At 37.1% G+C, this 20,552-nt stretch overlaps 1 protein-coding gene across 1 annotated transcript in view; it reads left to right on the top strand.

Annotated features, from left to right (window-relative positions):
* LOC136829514 (uncharacterized) overlaps positions 1 to 20,552 on the top strand; it is a 602,709-nt gene that overhangs the window by 131,978 nt on the left and 450,179 nt on the right. Inside the window, exons 6-7 of the mRNA XM_067088310.1 lie at positions 2,297 to 2,422; positions 7,276 to 7,439. Of these exons, the coding sequence (XP_066944411.1) occupies positions 2,297 to 2,422; positions 7,276 to 7,439 (290 nt within the window). The remainder of the gene's footprint in view (positions 1 to 2,296; positions 2,423 to 7,275; positions 7,440 to 20,552) is intronic.

Here is a 20,552-nt window from a genome sequence, read left to right as displayed (position 1 = left end):
GTACATATATATTATATATATATATATATATCTATATAAATATATTATTTATATAAATAAATAAAAAAATATATATATACATATACATATATATCTGTTATATACATGTATATAGAAATGCGTGAACTGATAAGTTGTTTTGCATGCATGGTATATCTTAAAGTAAGTGCATTTCACTGCCACTTTCTCTCTTATGTGTTTGTGTGTATTTACGTAAAATATCACTACTACTTCTCGTAATAATCCCCAAATCAAAGTATTTTGAAGCAGGTCTCCGTTAACAACCGTTGCTTCTAATATGTTCTTTGTATTTCGATTATTTTAGACACCTTAAAATGGTTTTCTTTTCATCCTGTTTTTCGCTTGCTTTTAAAAAGAATTAAAGCTAAAACTTCTAGCTACAAGATCTACCACACTGCTGTGCCAAATTTCCTCATTATAGTGAGAGCATAACGCAGTGAAAGCAAATTTCCTTGTATTTACTGTACATACGCTGTTTTGTTTTGTATAGACGCCTGAAAGCTTTTTTTGTCGTTTGTAATTTCTGCTTCTGTGGCGTTACTTTCGTCTATGAAGATTGTTAGTTTCAAAATGAGACAAAGTAAATGAAGTTTTGTTTGTGACGGAGTAACTTGATATCCTTTATATTCAAGCTTTTAAAATGCCATGGTTTATACCATTCCTAATGTGACTCGTCACAAGCGTATTTGGTTCCTCCAAAGTCGTTTGCTGTTGCCACTGCGTAATTTAATTCATTTGGCTTTTACTTACTCAGTTTTTGGTGTAACCTCATTGCAGAGTGACTCTTATAATATAATCTTTGTTGTTAATGTAATCTTCATGTCATGTCTGGTTTCACTTTACGCCACTTGATGGAATTGCTATCTTATTTAACTTTTGCTGGTAATGCAAAATGTGTTACTTCAGTGGATTTAGCTTCACTGAAATGCTTTCTCTCTCTCTCTCTCTCTCTCTCTCTCTCTCTCTCTCTCTCTCTCTCTCTCTCTCTCTCTCACCAACAACGGTCTAAACGGATGTTTGCGTGTTATCGAAACGATAGATTATGTTCTATTTTGTTTCACTTAATGAAATATATTATTTTCCTAATGAAAAATGGGCCTTATTTTTGTCTATACTGATTATGGGATTTTTTTTATTGATTGTTAGTCTAAGGTGTTGATTAAAAAAAAACCATAATTTTGCACTTAAGGCCAGATATATTTTTAAAAATTGATTTTAGACTAAAAGGATGTTTCAATCTGTAGTTAAAACAGTATTTATTTTGTATAGCTTGTCTTTGCATGGTTTTTATACTGTTGTTTTTATATTCTGAGATGTCTGTAGTTGCTTAGTGAAATGACAGTAAATTTCGAAAAAGACTAATCACTTTATTTCATACGGTTGTTTATACGAGATACGCCATTTTTTTTATTTGCAGGTGGGGTCCCGTTTTTGCGGATTCATTCATATATATATATATATAAAATATATATATATATATATATATATATATATATATATATATATATATATATATATATATATATATATATATATATATATATATATATATATTTATATATATATTTATATATATATATATATATATATATATATATATATATATATATATATATATATATATATATATATATATATATATATATATATATATATATTTATATATATATATATATATATATATATATATATATATATATATATATATATATATATATATATATATATATATATTTACAGTATGTAAGGATTGCTGTTTTTACATACCCACCCATGCGTTTCTTTCAAATGACCCTTTGAAGTTCAGGCTGATTTTGACATGACATCAATTAGGACTGATCATTTTTAGGATGTTAGTGATAGGTCATGTAAGTTTATTTTTCATTTATTTTATACTTGCTTCATCTTTTTTATTTCTTGAGAGAGAGAGAGAGAGAGAGAGAGAGAGAGAGAGAGAGAGAGAGAGAGAGAGAGAGAGAGAGAGAGTGTTCTTGTAATTTTTCTTGTTTGCTTCATGTTTTTACTTTTTCTACTAGGTGGCTATGGGAAAACAAGCGAGAGAGAGAGAGAGAGAGAGAGAGAGAGAGAGAGAGAGAGAGAGAGAGAGAGAGAGAGAGAGAGAGAGAGAGAGAGAGAGAGAGAGAGATTTTATACACATGACCCTTTCAATGTATAGCTATTGAAGACTGACCAAAGGGACAACCATATACTTTGATTTTAATCAAGATATTGAAAGACTCTAATCCATCTTAAATTCGTTTCATTTTTCTAACAGGAAGCGACGCCAGGCAGATGATTCCGACTACTTCGACAGCCACGACGACACCGTCGAGACCATCATGGAGACACCTCGAGACTTGAAGTATCTGTTGTCTCGCGAGACATATCGTGGGTTTCGAGTGTAAGTAATGACAAAAAATTTCAAATGAAATTTTTTTTTCACGTTATTTAAAATATAATAGTCGCGGCTCATGTTCTAATGTTCATTAAGTTTAAGTGCGCTAGTATGGTAGACTTTCTGGCTGCTATGGAGCAAGAGTCGGTGCTGGCATAAGGCCAGCTTAATCTAAATAGTCATAGGAAGTATATTAGTAAATGAAGTCTCGTGGTTTCCCTGTAACGTATAATCCAATAGTCGCCGCTCATGTTCTAATGTTCATTAAGTGCGGTAGTGTGGTAGACTTTCTGGCTGCCATGGAGCAAGAGCCAGTGCTGGCATAAGCCAGCTTAATTTAGACTTTCAGAGGAAGTCTATTAGTAAATGTCGTGTGGTTTCCTTGTAACTTAAAGTCTAATAGTCGCGACTCATGTTCTAATATTCAGTAAGTTTATGTGAAGGAGTATAGTAAACTTAGTGGTTGCCCTGGAACAAGAGCTTGTGCTGTCATAAGGCCAGCTTAATCTAGACAGACAGGCAGACAGCTTGGTTAAGGAGAAGTGAAAGACAGAAGTTTAAAATGTCTAAAATGCCGGGAATCTAGTATTGCATCTTAAAGTGGAAGCTTAAATTTAATATTCTGATGCAATTTGTAAAGCAGACTGCTTTAATATTCCGCGCAAAGCAGTTTCGTCTTCGAAGATGCAGTGGTTTGAATAAGAATGTTGGTTTGAAGTGTTGTCAATAAGACATTTTCTTGAAATGAACTGTTACGTTGAAGTCATTGCGTGATAGTTAAATTATGAACTGAATTTCGGTTAGTGAGGTAAACCTCTCAGATTGATTTAGTTCAGTGGTTCTTAACCTTTTTATTACCACCCCCCTTCTAAGAGTTGGTTCTTCACTCCACGCCCCCTTTTGTATCTATGAGTAAAATTCCCTCCAAGGTTTAAAGGAAAATGAAAAAAAAGGAGAGAAAGAGAAGGGGGTTCGAGGGATAGGGAGGGAGGTAAATAATCGTAAAACATGGTAAGCCCAACGAGTTTAACTAGTAGATTAGTAGACTATAGGAAACTAACGTTATAAGGCGATACTTTTGCATTTTTCCATAAACATCTGAAAATTAGTTCCTCACTCTTGTTAAGAGAATTTTTAATTTTTCCCTAGGGCTCGCGCCTCTCCTGAAAATTTCTGGCGCCCCCCAGTTGAGAACCACTGATTTAGTTTATTGTGTTAGAAGATCAAGATTTTGTGGCTCTGTCAAAATTAAGTGGCTAAGTTAAAGTACATTTACATTGGCAAAGTTGATAAATCATTTGCGTATAACGCACAGGTGGATTTAATTACTTTAATTAGGTTCTGTATTGTGTTTTAATAACCGTTGTTGGCCCTTAAGGATCATTGAAAATAGAAGGTGGCAGTTTTTTCTCATTCCGTAATTATATAGTATATATATATATATATATATATATATATATATATATATATATATATATATATATATATATATATATATATATATATATATATATATATATATATATATATATATATATATTATATTTACTAACTGGACATCATTTAAACTGAATGGTATCTAGTGGAGGTATTTATTCAGAAAAAGTTACAAGCTTTCTAGGACAAACAGTCCTCATTATCAAGTATCCGATCCAGTTTGAATGAGGTCCTGTTAGTAATTGTACTAATGCACAGAACAGTTGTGTATGTGATAAAGATATTAATATATATATATATATATATATATATATATATATATATATATATATATCTACATATCTCTCTCTCTCTCTCTCTCTCTCTCTCTCTCTCTCTCTCTCTCTCTCATTTACAAGTGGAGTTTTTGAAAAGTTTAGAACTATTCTCCACTGTCATACAGGCAGGCCAACACGACAGAGACAGACAGACAGACAAGCACCACAAACACCAAGGACAGACAGAGCTAAAAATGACAGCCATGATAATTTCAGTAGCGTCATTTTTTTTTGCTTCGTGCTTAATGCCCTCGGTAATTAACATCGTTAATTCCAGTTACATTGACTTTATCATCAACCGCTTTTGTGGACGATAACTGAATGCTGTAATCAATTACATTACGCGAGTAATTGTGCATAAGCAAACAGATTTGCCAATTCGGCTCGACTGGGATGTTGATTTTAGAGCCGCAATCTACGATCGCTGCTGATTTTTCCGTTTGGTTATTTTTTGCTAAGTGATTTCATCAAAACGCTCCCATGGTTTTTATTTTACGGCATTGAGGCGATAAAGAGTAATTGAAGGTTTATTGCCATCGTTTGTAATTGATTTCAATCAGTGTTTTCATTGCTTTGTTTCTCTCTTGCTTGCGTACGTATTGTTTACTGCGTTTCTGAAGACTGGCAGAATAGACAAGCGAGTTTCATCTTTCATAATCCTTCCTGCAGCGTAGGATGTCTTGACATTTCCTGTAGGAAGATGGCGACCTCCATCGAGATAATCCTTCACTTAACATTAACGAAACATTGTAGGAAATGTCTGTAAATTCGTTAACTCCTTATATTTGTTTACAAAGGTTTTAGAAGGTACAAAGACTTAATGGTCTGAGGTTCAATTAATTTTTGGTAGAAGAGTTTAGTCCCTTACCGGTTAATTCACTTCCACTTGATTATAAAAAACGTGACCTAATTTGATTACTTTTTTCTTATCTTATAGCTAATCGTAATTAACCTGTGTAATGACTTCGCTTCGTTATACTTTGCCATTAACTCCAGTAATTCTGTTATGAGCGTAATTATTGGTTTTATCCATAGGGTGTTAGTTTGATGGAATGTATAATCAATGGCGTTGTCTGAATTTTAAGAGTGCCACATGTGTGTAATACACGCGCACACGCATACACACATGTATATATGTATGTAGATATATGAATGTGTATATATATGTATGTATATGTATATATATGCATGTATGTATATATATGTATATATGTGTATGTGTGTGGCCATATGCATGTATATGTATATTTAAAGTTTGACACAGCTGTCAAGGAAAGCAGAACTAAAATGAGTCTTTACTCTATAGTAGGGAATTTTGATACTAATACTTTTCGCATAAAATTTTCGAGAAATGTGAATGCTCTGTACCTCAAAGAAGCAAAGTTGGAATATGGCAAATCGGTTAAAGATTCGGACAGCTCAGAAAAAAGGAGAGCATACCTTGTAAGTTTAGATCCTAAAATTTAGACCCTTGAATGTCCCATTTACATGAACGTATTAGTCCTTTGCATTTTATTCGTGCTTTAAAGTACTTTTATTTTATATTTCATTTTATATACATATTCTTCCTCGTTCTAATTTCATTTTATATACACGTTCTTCCTCTTTTTACTCTCTATTTCGACGTATCATATACTTTTGAAAGAATAGAAACGGCAAAATCGAAGTCATAAGCATAGAAATGCAAGAATTAAGTTTCATTCATTAAGCCTTTACAGAAAAAAACCAAGGAAATACATTTACTTGAAATACATTTACAATGTATTTATAATTTAAAGGTCGGGAAATATCAAGAGTAGAATTGACGCTTATTAATAAATCAAGTTTGCAAGTTTGTAAGGGAATAATTGGTCCATGTGTCCAGCCTTTCAGGGACACCTGCACTTAATAGTGTTAACTTTCCCAGCTTTTGGGGAGCAGTTAATTCTTTTTTTTTTTTTTAGACTGTGGATGCAATATTTCCTGCAGGAAAATTGACGTAATGTTCAGACTTAACATCCTTAAATTATGGTATCTTAGTTACTGCTTTTTTAAGAGATTGTTTTTCAGGGCCTTTACTGGTACAGTTACGGACTTGAAGATTTGGGTTTCTAAGTATTTATGAACATATATAATACTCTGCTGCTTTCTTTGTCATTTCATTTCTAGGAAGGTAATTCGTACACTTGTAAGCCTAAGCTTCAAAATTAAATCAGTGTAATAACAAAAACATAACAAAACTTCTGGTATGTTATATTTGCGGTATAATGATTATTCAAATTATTAAAAGGAGGTAAACCTCTTGAAACAAGTTCGGTTAAATAAAATGACAGTAGCACAGTACGTGCAAGTCTCTTTCCTTCAAGGGCAACGGTACAGAAGCTGGAAGAGGTTTAGTAATTTTATTGTACATATAACAGGAAGTAAATGTAGTTTCCTGGACATGGAGGACATCCTATGGATTAATTTCGTTGGTAAGTGAAATACTAACAGAAGATTCCGTAGAGTTTCCGTACTTCTTTAGCATCCGATAGATGAATTTCGAAAATGAAATATGGAGAGACGTATCCGTAGAGTTTCCCGCAAGATGGGCATCCCATAGATCAGTGGTTCTTAAACTTTTTTGCCTCGCCCCCCCTCTGCATTATGTATAGATCAACCCATGAAATTTTGGTCAAATATAAACTATAAACAATATGTTGTCTATTTGTATACTATTATACTTATCATAACAATAAAAGACAATTCATAAACAAGATTTGAAATGAAATTTGACATATATATTTGAATTTTTGGCATGTTTTGAGAGAATAATTAGCAAACATACGGAAGCAGTGATAATGTTTTTGGCAATTTTGAAATTAACATCACAAATTGAAAAAATATTAGGCACCATCTGGCAACTTGCTTGCGCCGCGCACCCCTTGGAAGCTTCTGGCGCCCCCAAGTTTAAGAATCACTGCCATAGATACTTTCTGAGGTCGTCCTAAAGTAACACACTCAATAATCTTACTATTCTTTTTGTCCGTCTCTCTCTCTCTCTCTCTCTCTCTCTCTCTCTCTCTCTCTCTCTCTCTCTCACCGAAATGGGTACTAATTGCTCCCTTCGTCCTTCGAAACCCACAGGAAACGTGAAAGTCTCGACATGGGAACGACCTTGGTCTCGCAGAAGGACCCCCTGTATTCCTTCATCACGGAGAGGGTCGAGTATTCAGGACTGAAGACATCCTCCGATCAGGGCGTGATTTACGACGCAGCTGGCAAGGCTAGTAACTGCTCCTGTGTGGATGGTAAGATTTTTAAAATTTATTTAAAAAAATACAGCTGTGATTTAGATAGTTTGTATTGTGTACCATTCACAAACCTGTTTTTTCAATGTACAGCTGATTTTACAACTACGTTATTTCTCAATGGGAAGCTGAGATTGCCCTCTATGGGGAACGCATATTAAAATCATCTTCGTTCATAAGACACAGAGAAGGGTAGATGGAAGGCTATGGGAGTGTAGGTTAAGTGTGGGAGGAAAGGATAATGAAATATAGTGTGTATGGAACAGGGCAGACCCATTTGCCCTTGGTGTTAAGACTGCTGCTAGTTTTGAAGTGGCGTTTAAAACCATTTCATAATTCTGTGCCTAAAAGTATTGACACTCACTCGCAGAACCCTACCCACATTCTCTCTCTCTCTCTCTCTCTCTCTCTCTCTCTCTCTCTCTCTCTCTCTCTCTCTCTCTCTCTCTCTCTCATGCGAGTAAATAGATGATAATTTTGTAATGATAATTTGTTGTTTCTCAGAAACCGTTAATTCACTAAACCGTACTCGCATAATCTCTCTCTCTCTCTCTCTCTCTCTCTCTCTCTCTCTAAAACATTCTTAGTCTAAATTCAAATGGAATGGATGAGTCTTGCGCACTTCATACTTAGTCTGTTTATTCATTTAAAGGAAGTATGGCATCAGAAAAAAGTTTATCAATAAATTCTGGGAATTTGTCATATTTTTCGTTGCAGGAAAGCATTTTTGCCAGCTGATTTAGAAGAGGTAATTGCTTGGGCGGCAGTAAATCCTGGTAAAGGGGAAATAGTGTATATAAATATGTATATATATATATATACAAGAGTATTTTGTTTATATGTATGATGGAAAAAAAGGCCGTAATGTCTTAACGTGTGATACACGGCTCTCATAAATTCTTCTTACATTATAAATTGTGGACGCTTGTTTTTGGATGCAATTAAGTAATGAATTTCGCCGGACTCGCAATCGTGAAAAATGTGTCCCATTCAGTTTCCTTATCCGAGAGAGAGAGAGAGAGAGAGAGAGAGAGAGAGAGAGAGAGAGAGAGAGAGAGAGAGAGAGAGAGAAATTTTAACAATAGCACCTCGGCTATCCATATATGACACGGTACAAGCATTCAGTTTTCCTTAACAGTTTCAGGAACCTAGCTTAAGAAACTTCCCCCTCCCCCTTCCTCTTCCAACCCCACCACGCTTACCTCCAACCTCCTCCTTACACCCATACGGGCAGGCAGACCAAACAAATACCAACGTTCCTGGATGGGAATTCAGGTCATAAACAAGGAGTTTAGGCCCTTGTGTGGAACAATAAATGTGAAATGTGTTACATGTGAAACGCAGAATGTAAGTAAATGTATTTTATTTCTGTTTGAGTTTATCTGTAGTTCTTGTATTACACATATTTTTTTTCGTTCAGTTTGGCACACTGAACGAAAGTGCTGTCAGTCTTAGTTTGAGAGAATTTGACACGAAATTGAGTAAATAAATCCTTAATCTTCTCTACTTGCTATATATGTCTTCTTAAGCTGAAACTGACTAAGGAAAATAAAAAGAAAAGGGCATATTCATAATGTAAATATTTCAAGAATATAAAAAAGCTCTACCAGTTCTTTCTTCTTAGTGATAATATTATTCTTCTGTCGGGACTGCTTTCCTAAAATAATGTCTATTGTCTTCTCTCTCTCTCTCTCTCTCTCTCTCTCTCTCTCTCTCTCTCTCTCTCTCTCTCTCTGTGTGGGGAAGCTAATTTTGGACTAACACTGTGTCCACATCTTGGGCTGAAGCCTCGTGGTGCTAATGTCTTGTCTGTCTGTCTGTCTGTTTCACACCCCGTCTGTCGGCCTGTTTGTCTTTCTGCCGAAGTGTTCCCGTGCACACATTCCTTCTTCGCCTGAGGGTCTCCTCAGAATTGGAACCAAAACCTAATTTGATATAAGTCGATATCTCATTGTAGGTCACACATTCATCTCTCTCTCTCTCTCTCTCTCTCTCTCTCTCTCTCTCTCTCTCTCTCTCTCTCTCTCTCTCCTTAGATGCATCTTTTCCTCTCCATAATTACGTCCCTTCTTAATGGGCTGATTTTTTTTCTCTGCGATCAAACGCCATGATTATTTCACTTGTTTCCAGAAACACGTACCTGCCTCTTCTGCGCCTCCTGTTTAGTGATGTCCCTTTGTCCTTCCTTCTGCTTCAATTGCGCGCCCTTCACTCGGCCCTTCCTTCATTGTCTTTAAGCTTGTTTTATTTCAGCACCTCGACTATCGTCATTGTCTTGGAGAAAACACGTAGGTGTCGCTTCTTCTTCTTCTTCTTCTTCTTCTTCTTCTTCTTCTTCTTCTTCTTCTTCTTCTGTCTTTCGACGGACTGACGGGGACGACGAGTCCTTCTTTCGAAATCGGACTTTGATTTAATTAGTTTCGCTGCGAGCTGCGACGCCCCTGAATGCGGGGTAATTACGCCAAACGCCCCGAGAAATCTCGGCCTTTGGGGGAAGAATATTAAAAGCTGTTGTATACACAATGGACCTCGCGCGTGGGACGGACGGTAATGAATGCAGGCGCTGGGTGGGAAAAGCGAGTTTTGGAATGCTAGGAAATTACGCTCTTTCGCGGTATGGTTTGTGGAAAGCGTTCTTATCTATTGAGTAGCAGGGTTTAAAGTTTATGCTTTTACTCTGTTAAGGTTCCCGAGTGCATGTTTTAGTTATTTACTCCGCTTAATTTGGTCTCTTTTACGTAGCATATGTAATGCAATTGCATATTTTTTACTGTATTTTTTTATTTGCCTGAATATCTCTGTTCGATTGGCAGTTATCAGGAGAGTCTGGCGCTAGCTCAGTCTTTTGTTTCTAGTCTTTGCAACAGTGTTTTCAAGAGTAGAAAAGACGATTTTGAAAACAAAACCTGCCATTGTTCATTTATTCACGGAGTATGTATTTAAATACAAGAAACAATACCAAGAAATTTTCGTTGTAATAAAACTATCCCTTGTTCATTTCTTCACAGTAGGCCTATGTACTTAAAACGAGAAAAAATACGAGAAACAATACCAAGAAATTCTCGTTGTAATAAAAGTATCCTTGCTCAATTATTCACGGTAGGATTACATATTTAAAACGAGAAACAATACCAAAAAACTCCCGAAGCTCAAGACGAACGTACCACCAAACAGGGAACGAAGTCGAGCTGTAACAAATCGCTCTAAGAAGAAGAAGAAAAAGAAGAAGAAGAAGAAGAAGAAGAAGAAGAAGAAGAAGAAGAAGAAGAAGAAGAAGAAGAATGATTATAAGAAGTCTCAAGAGGACTTGTGCATACTCATGTCGTCTAGCATTGTTTAATCAGGAGTATTGTTGGCAGACGAAGATGCCTCTTTTCGTGCTGATGGAAAGCTGCCATATTTTAGACTCAACGCTCAGGCATTTGTCACGCTTACTCCAGCGCTCGAAAGATCAGCCTCTCGGTGAAGGCGTTAAGGCGTGCTAGGGGCGGGAATTCCTTAGGGTAGGGGAAATTTCCCCATTCTGGAGGGGATTTTCCCTGGAACAGGGAAGGAAGAATGTAAACATGGGCCGCTATTTGGCCTTTTCCATTAATCTCGGCATTGAAGGTTTGTGTCTGGTGCAGAAAAACAGCCAAATCATTTGAAGGATACAGAATATTAAGGTCGAGTTCAGTGTTAAATCTAGTTTAAGAATATCAGTTAATAATCATAATAATAACAATTTGAGAGACTAATGTGAGGCTACCCTGAGGGATTTGTCTTGAAATGGTAAGTACGACTTGGAGTAAAGTAAAAGTAAAGAAGTTGGACACCCAAGGGGGAAGAGACAAAAGTAACAGGCAGAAAGCAGTGCAGTTGAAGGCAGGAGAGAGTCTACGCTAAGAACCCTTAGCACTCTATACAGTGTGCCGCGCAGACTTGAATTTAAGCAGGGTTTACCCTTATAGGTTTACAGTGGGTTGCTACTGGTTAGTCATATATTTGGAACTTTTCAAAACATCAGAGTTTTCCGCGCCAAAGGGATTCAATTTAGAATTAATTTTGGACGGGGAAATTGTGAAATTCGACATTTTGAATGGTATAAACATCATCATAATTTTATAATAATCTTTGAATGGGTAATAGAGAACATCAACTTAAGTCATGTTTTCCGTCTCATTTCTAATACTTGAAACAGAAAATTGTTAAACCGGTGCTTCTGATTGTTTTTATGTCAGCAGTTGACGAGGTGCAAAGTCTTGATCTGTGACACGAAGCATAAATATGAATTTTTTCCAAGCTCATAATTTACCAGCAAATATACATTGCAGTGCCCTTTCTTTAAAGGTCAGTACCACAGTCATAATATTTATATCGCTGAAAGTGTTCGTATCTGCATCATCCCAGTAGGGGGTTCGTGTCGTCAGTGCCTCTCATGCGGTGCACTGTAGGCATTACTTAAGGTTCTTTGCAGCGGCACTTCGGCCCTTAGCTACAACCCCTTTCGATCCTTTTACTGTACCTCCTTTCATATTCTCTTTCTTCCATCTCGCTTTCCACCCTCTCCTAACAATTGTTTCTTAGTGCAACTGCGAGGTTTTCCTCCTGCTACACCTTTCAAACCTTTTACCGTCAATTTCCGTTTCAGCGGTGAATAACCTCATAGGTCACACTTGCTTGGCCTTTGACCTAAATTCTATATTCAATTCAATTCGGATCTGCGTCATTCTGTCGGGCAAGAATTAGTTCATTTAGTCAGGGGCACAATAACAAGGTTTAAGTTTCACTGAAAGTGCTCGTATCTGCATTATTCTGTCAGCCAAGGAATTTTTTAATTTAACCACGATGAAGACGTCAATTACCATCTTTCCGCACATATTTATGCAACCAGTTACCCTCTTGTCTTGCGGTTTTCCTGTCTGCTACTTTTCGAGTGGAAAGTTGCACCAAAAGCTATATTTGGAGGCTGCTGTCCGACCAGTTTTTTTCTCTTTTTCCTCTTTTTGTGTAGTCGCGTCTTAACTTAGATTCCCAAGATCTCTTTTTAAAAGCAAAAGGGGGCGCACTTTTAATGGACTTGGGAACTCTTAGTCCATGGGAGGGGAAGGGGAGGGGAAGGGGAATGGGGAAGAGACGGGACGGGCTTATCATGTAGGCTGTCAGCCCCCCGCTTCTTTTATTAGTGCAAGCTACGAAAGAGAATGTTGCAGAGAGATTATTAGACAGCTGGTGACAGCGGAAGAGGAAGAACGCAGGCGGACTAGTTTGCCTTCCCCCAAAAAAGTGGGGCTCCGAGGGGGATAGTGCCATCAGTGCATCACGTGGTGCACTGTAGGCATTGCCTAAGGTTCTTTGCAGCGTCCCTTCGGCCCATTACCTCCGTTCATATTCTTTCTTCCATCTGACTTTCCATCCTCTTCTAACAATTGTTTCATAGTGCAACTGCGAGGTTTTCCTCCTGTTACCCCTTTTAAACCTTTTACTGTCAATTTTCCTTTTAGCGATGAATGACCTCATAGGTCCAAGCGCTTGGCCTTCGGCCTAAGTTGTATATATTCCAAAAAAGTGGGGTCATATTATTATCGTCCGTTCAGAATGTTATTCATGCCCTGCTAATTGCTGAAAGAACAAAATGTAAAATGTCAGTTTTGCTGGGCAGTTGGGGACAGTCATTTAAATTCACGGGACGTAGTTTCTCGTTTTGTTTTTATTTCACTCAATTTTTTTTTCTTTTTTCAGTTTTTTGTTGTTTCCATATTTTTAGACACTCGACGATTCTTCATGCTTGATGACATGTCAAGAGTTGTGTGCGTCCAGAAGTGAACGCAAAGAGCGTTCAGAATTGACGCAAAAACGTTCAGTAGTGACGCGAAAAGCGTTCAGAAATGACGGAAAAAGCGTTCGAATGACGCAGAAAGCGTCCCGAATGACGCCAAAAGCGCCTAGAAATGACGCAAAAAGCAAGGGGTGAGCAAAAAGGGTCCAGAAAAGATACGCAAAAAAGTCGTTCAGAAGTGACGCAAAAGCCTCCAGAAGTGAGCGTCCAGAAGAGACGCAAAAGTCTCCAGAAGTGACTCAAAAAGCGTTCAGAAGTGACGCAAAAAGCGTTCAGAAGCGACGCAAAAAGTGTTCAGTAGTGACGCAAAAACGTTTGGAATGACGCAGAAAGCGTTCAGAATTGACGTAAAAACGTTCAGATTGAGGCAAAGACTTTCAGAAGCGGCGCAGAAAGAGTCCCGAACGACGCAAAAACGTTCAGAATGACGCAGAAAGCTTCCAGAATGACGCAGAAAGCATCCCGAATGACGCCAAAAGCGTCCACAATGCCGTAGAACGTCCCGAATAACGCACGCAAAAAACGTTCAGATTCACGCATAAAGCGTCCCGAATGATGTAGAAAGCTTCCCGAATGACACAAAAAGTGTCCAGAAGTGACGTAAAAAGCTTCCAGAAATGGTGCAAAAAGCGTCCCGAATGACGTAAAAAGCGCCCAGAAGTGACACAAAAAGCGTTAAGATTGACGCAAAAAGCATCCATAATGACGCAAAAAGGTGTTCAGAATGACGCAAAATCATTCAGTTTAGGCTTAGCAGTTCGTATTATATTACACGTCATGGAAGGTAGTACGAAGACCGTTATCCGAAATAAACCTTTTTGTATATTACCTTAAGATACTTGACGTTAATGACTGAACAGCAAAAAAGTATGAATATTTTTTGGCGGCGAAACATCCGTACTAAATATAAAGTGTGTGTGTGTGTGTGTGTGTGTTTTTTTTTTATTTTGAAAAGGAGTAACATTGAATTTATAGATATTTGATAGATTTGCCCCGAATTTCCAAAATATCCCTTCCTCTCCAAATTCCCATTCCCCCTCTCTCTCTCTCTCTCTCTCTCTCTCTCTCTCTCTCTCTCTCTCTCTCTCTCATAGTCATATTCCAATATTCTCTCTGTCTGTCTGTCTGTCGAATAGTCATATTGCAATACCACTCTCTGTCTCTCTCTCTCCCTCTCCCCCTCTCTGTCTCTCTCAAATAGTCATATTGCAATACCACTCACTCTCTCTCTCTCTCTCTCTCTCTCTCTCTCTCTCTCTCTCTCTCTCTCTCTCTCTCTCAAATAGTCATATTGCAATACTCTCTCTCTCTCTAGAATAGTCATATTGCAATACCCACTCTCTCTCTCTCTCTCTCTCTCTCTCTCTCTCTCTCTCTCAAATAGTCTCTAAATAGTCTCTCTCTCAAATAGTCACTCTCTCTCTCTCTCTCCTCGTGGTAATTTTACAATTATCTCTCTCTAGAATAGTCATATTATAATGTCCTCTCTCTAACACACACTCTCTCTCTCCCTCTGTCTCTCTCTCGCGGTAATTTTGCAATTATCTCTCTCTCTCTAGAATAGTCCTATTATAATAATCTCTCTCTCTCTCTCTCTCTCTCTCTCTCTCTCTCTCTCTCTCTCTCTCTCTCGTGGTAATTTTGCAATTCTCTTTGCTTCTCCACGTCTCTCTCGAATAGTAATATTGCAATACTCTCTCTCTCTTTCTCTCCCTCGAATAGTCATCTTGCAACACTCTCTCTCTCTCTCTCTCTCTCTCTCTCTCTCTCTCTCTCTCTCTCATAGTCGTATCGCAATACCACTCTCTCTCTCTCTCTCTCGCCCGTGGTAATTTTGCAATTCTCTTTCCCAGTGTCTCTCTCGAATAGTAATGTTGCAATACTCTCTCTCTCTCTCTCTCTCTCTCTCTCAGACCTCATCCACGCCCAAAAGAGTGTATTTATAGCTCGACCTTTTATCAGAGGGAAACGCCAAATGCATTATGGATGTGTGGCCAGTAGATACGTTTTTGTATTTCGTAACATTTGACTAACAACTTTGTTATTAGTGTATTAAGCACGCGATATATGCAAAGATTATTAAGGCTGTTAAAAACTTTTATCTTAGAAAGAAAACACTTGTGTTTAAGATATTCTAAAAGAAAGTTAACGCCATCGAGGAAAACTTTCCAACTAGAGGTAGGGAAAGGGTCCCGTGTTCGAGCCTACCAATCCATTTATCACTTTTAATTCCCCTTCGGTGATATTCCCGAAGTAGCGCGAATTGGATATTAAACGACATGTGTAGCTTAGTGTTTGTAGATATATATATATATAATATATATATATATATATATATAGAGAGTATTGCAACATAATACTACTCGAGTTAGACACTGGGAAAGAGAATTGCAAAATTACCATTTGGCGAGAGAGAGAGAGAGAGAGAGAGAGCTATAATATGATACGACTATGAGAGAGAGAGAGAGAGAGAGAGAGTTGTAAGATGACTATATATATATATATATATATATATATATATATATATATATATATATATATATATATATATATATATATATATATATATATATATATATATATATATATATATATATATAGATATATATATATATATATATATATAGATATATATAGAGATATATATATATATATATATATATATATATATATATATATATATATATATATATATATATATATATATATATATATATATATATATGTATATATATATGTATATATATATATATATATATATATATATATATATATATATATATATGTATATATATATATATATATATATATATATGTATATATATATATATATATATATATATATATATATATATATATATATATATATATATATATATATATATATATATATATATATATATATATATATATATATATATATATATATATATATATATATATATATATATATATATATATATATATATATATATATATATATATATATATATATATATATATATATATATATGTATATATATATATATATATATATATATGTATATATATATATGTATATATATATATGTATATATATATATATATATATATATATATATATATATATGTATATATATATATATATATATATATATATATATATATATATATGTATATATATATATATATATATGTATATATATATATATATATATATATATATATATATATATATATATATATATATATATATATATATATATATATATATATATATATATATATATATATAGTCTTGGTAATTGGGCTAGCTACTTGGAAATCTTAGCTTAGCCCAGTCTTGGCAATATTATTCATCATTAAATCTTATACATATATATATACAGTATACACAGTATATATATATATATATATATATATATATATATATATATATATATATATATATATATATATATATATATATATATATATATATATATATATATATATATTTTCACGTATTTAGAAAATTCGTCCCTTCAGCCCGTTAGCTCGGAAATTAAATTTAATGGCAGCTGGAGGAGACTCCACTAGGGGGGGTGAACTTATGTAGGCCTACCCCCATATCGCCTGATTTTGGGGAACTATGCGGACCTCTTAGCCCCAGCATCGTGTGATTTTTTGGGGGGGTTAGAAAGCCGTTAGGAACAGAAGGGCTAGCTAGGACCGTAAGTGGGCTGCTATGCTGACCCTAGTTGTCTTAGCCAGAAGACCTATTTCAATTTGACCTTTCTGCTGGCTGAAATTGCTCTTACAGATCGACCAATGTCTTCATGCCCCCAAGATTGAACCCGAATGGGAGATGCTTCGCGCCCTGCCTGCACACACACTCCTCCGAAGGGACCGAGTGTGGTCCTGTTCCTATCCACACTGGCAAGGTTTCAAGACTTCTGCGGCCGAAATTTGTGTTTTGCAAGCGAGCTCCATGCACAGATGCGATAAGGTACATCTGAAGTAGCAATTGACCGCCAGTTATCTTTTTCTTGTTTTAATTTCTCTCCATTTTCAGTATTTCCAACTTTTCATTCTCCTAAAACAAAGCCCTTTTCTTCCAATCAGCCTAGCACGCACATTTGGCCGTCATGACTTGTCCCAAGCTCAAATTAATTTAGTTCAGTGATAATAATTAGAGCATTCCCACCATAGTGTTACTAGCTGCCAAGTAAATCTAATTGATAAATTCCTCCATCGTGCATAAGTAATTTCATTTGAGAGAAAGTCGTGTGATTTGAATGCTAACCTGGAATTCTCTTCCAGAATCCTGTTATCTGGTCCTTCGAGTGGTCTGCTCCTGCCCTTGTAAACCTAATAGCCTTAGATGTTTAACTGCCATGTTGCCACGTGCAAGAGTCTTCTGATTCAGTAGTCCAGGGCCACTGGACACAGTTCCCCCTTTGCAAACATGTTGCGCTAGCTACCCAAAATCATTCAACCAGTCTCAAAAGCCGTAAATTCATTTGAAGTGTCTTAAAAAAAGAAACGATAGGCAGCACAAGTCTTAGTTAGAATATCATGAGGATAAAGGCGAGAGTGCAAAAAAGTCCTTGATTGATTTAGCGATGCAGAATAACTGCCCTCGAAATTTTTCGTCGTGAGAAGAATAGTAGCTGTGTTGTGATGCTAGAAGACTGACAGTTAGGAATTAGGAAATGCTTTGCCATGGATTTATTGCATGTGTTAGCCGTGAACAGTTAGTTAAGTGTGTTGTTCGAAAACAGTTACGGCAGAGGAAGTGTACAATTCCTGTGTTAGTGAAGTGTAGTTCGAAAATTCGTGTTGTTAAAATGCGTGTGACAACTCTAGCAGCTCGGCGCATGCGCCTTCCATCGTCTCACTCCCACAATTCAAAGACCATCATATCCAGCTCAGATTTACATTTAATGTTTTGAGTAAAGTAAAGGCATTATTGATATTTTAAGTTAAATAATTCGATTCTGCATATCAGCACCAATAATTCAGCCAGAAAAGTTGTGTTCTTTTTCTTATATTTTATATCATCAATTGTTGTATCACTTGATCGACGATACCAGTAGCCATCAGCTGTTTCTCTCCCGCATACCCACTTCCATTTCTCATGTCATTAGCCGAAAGAAATTCCATTTCTTTTTGCCCCCTAACGTAAAACCGTAATTTGAAAACCCTTCCCACCACATAACTTATCATTATGGGAGCTAGGTATTAAATTACATAAATACCAAAAGTACATTTTTAGAAAAAAACTTTGCGTAATTTTTCAAAACATAATTTATCATAAGAAGGAATTAGAGTAAATTAAATCACGCAACGAATACGTTCCCATACAAATACTCTCTCAGAGAGAAAGATAGAGAAAGAACTCTAATATTCTCCCATTATACCAAGGGAAACAGTCATACCAGTTAATGAGTATTGGAAAATAAACCCACTAATTCATAAAGCCAAGTACAATAAATTTTTTTTATCCAAAACTTTGATCTTTTTGATCCCCCATCAGTTCTTCCTTTTACCCATTCAAACATAGTGCGCGAACTTACATACGTGCCCGTGTTCATTGAAGTGTCTCCCATATCTATTTTCACATTAAGTGCTTCAGCCAGTGGAGTGAACTCTCGTGCGTTTCACATAGCGAATGTACAATCATTTAATAGCAGTTATCAACTGTCGTGCACGAGTGGGTTCCATTATCCAAGACTTGCATATACCGCAAGCACCAAACCGCACATTTAGTGCACACCCCAAAACCTCCCTTTCCTCATGTCAGAGAGCAGCCACTAGTTCTTAGAACTAGCCACCCACTAGTGCAAGCCCAAGGGTTTCCCCTCCCACAGTGCCTCTAATCTGAGGCACTGCCAATGACTTAAGTTACTGAAGTGCTTACCTTTCCACTCAACCTTTTACTCATTACTCACACTCTGCTTCGAGCAGAGTGCCATTTCCTTCAGTGCAGTTTGGTTGCACTGCCTCTTAGTGTTGTTCCCCGGAACACACTGGCACCCTAGCACCACCAAGACATAGTCCTCACATATAAACCACTGCACCTGTACCTGAGGTGCAGAGTGCCAATGACAGTGTATCCGCCCATGAGGACCTTTGCTCCTTTAGGATCACTTCCACTTTACCAGTGTATCCGCCCATAGGATCATTATTACCTCAGGATCGCTCCATCAGTGTGACCTTTGTGCAGCACACTCAACCACAGTGCCACCTTATTGGAAGGGTGCCACACCACTGAAGTGTCACCCAAATCTAAGGGACACTTTCTCACTTCCCAAGTACGTCCAGTCAACCCAATTAGACGCCCTTACCTACCAGAACCATGACAGCAGACAATTACAGATCCTTAATGGATCTGGGGAAGGAGGTAGGTCTCATGGGACCAGAACTCACCAAGTGGGTCAAGGAACAGCTGGGTGACTTGGCCAAGCAAGAGAAGGAAGAAAGATTGGAACGGCGGAATTATGAAATGAAGCAGAGGAGGTATGAAGAAGAACAGAGGTGGCTGGAAGATGCAAGAGAAGAACGGAGAAGACAGCATGAATTAGCCCTCAAGGAAAGCTCTCAAGCTCTCAAGGCAAGCGAGCTGGCTCTCAAAGAAAAGGAGCTCGAGCTGGAGGAGGCAAGAAAGGAAAGTGCTGAAGCTGTGGCGATCCAACAAGCTTACAACCCCACACCTGCTGCACCACTTGCACCGATCTCAAGCATTAATTCCCTAGTCCTCAAGTGGACTGAGGAAGAGCCAGAAGCATGGTTGGAGGAAATAGAGGAGCTCTTTGAAAACTACAACACTACCAAGACAAAGAGGGCCTTAGTGCTAGCCAAGCACATGGAAGGAAAAGCTAAGGCAGCCCTCCACTCACTGGAGAAGAGTCAAAGAGGCAACATGGTCGAAATTCGTAGGGTCATCACGAAAGTCTACGAAATAACCCCAGAGAAATGGAGACAGCAGTGCTGAGGTCTTGCCATGGAAGTCAGCTGGTCCTGGACAGAATGGGCCTGTCACAAGACCCAGTCTGGTACCTGCCAGTTCAACTCCATGTCGTGCACTACCCTCGAGGGCTTATTCAATTGAACCATGCTGGAGGATCTTTTCCAGTATGTGCCTGGGCCCCTTGCTGTGTACCTCAGTGACAAGCAGCCCACCACACTTATGGAAGCCTGCCATATGGCTGATTCCTGGGAAACCTACAACCAGTCCCATAGCACGTCTCACTGACGCATAGTGCCACCCTGGTACCTCTCAGGCTCGACTTGCTGAAGAATGGGCTGCCTAGCAAGCCTACTTGCACCCGCTA

Source organism: Macrobrachium rosenbergii, chromosome 44 (assembly GCF_040412425.1).
Source record: "Macrobrachium rosenbergii isolate ZJJX-2024 chromosome 44, ASM4041242v1, whole genome shotgun sequence".
Classification (NCBI taxonomy): Eukaryota; Metazoa; Arthropoda; class Malacostraca; order Decapoda; family Palaemonidae; genus Macrobrachium; species Macrobrachium rosenbergii.
The sequence above is the reverse complement of the archived record's forward strand: the minus strand, read 5'-3'. Positions and strand labels throughout refer to the sequence as shown.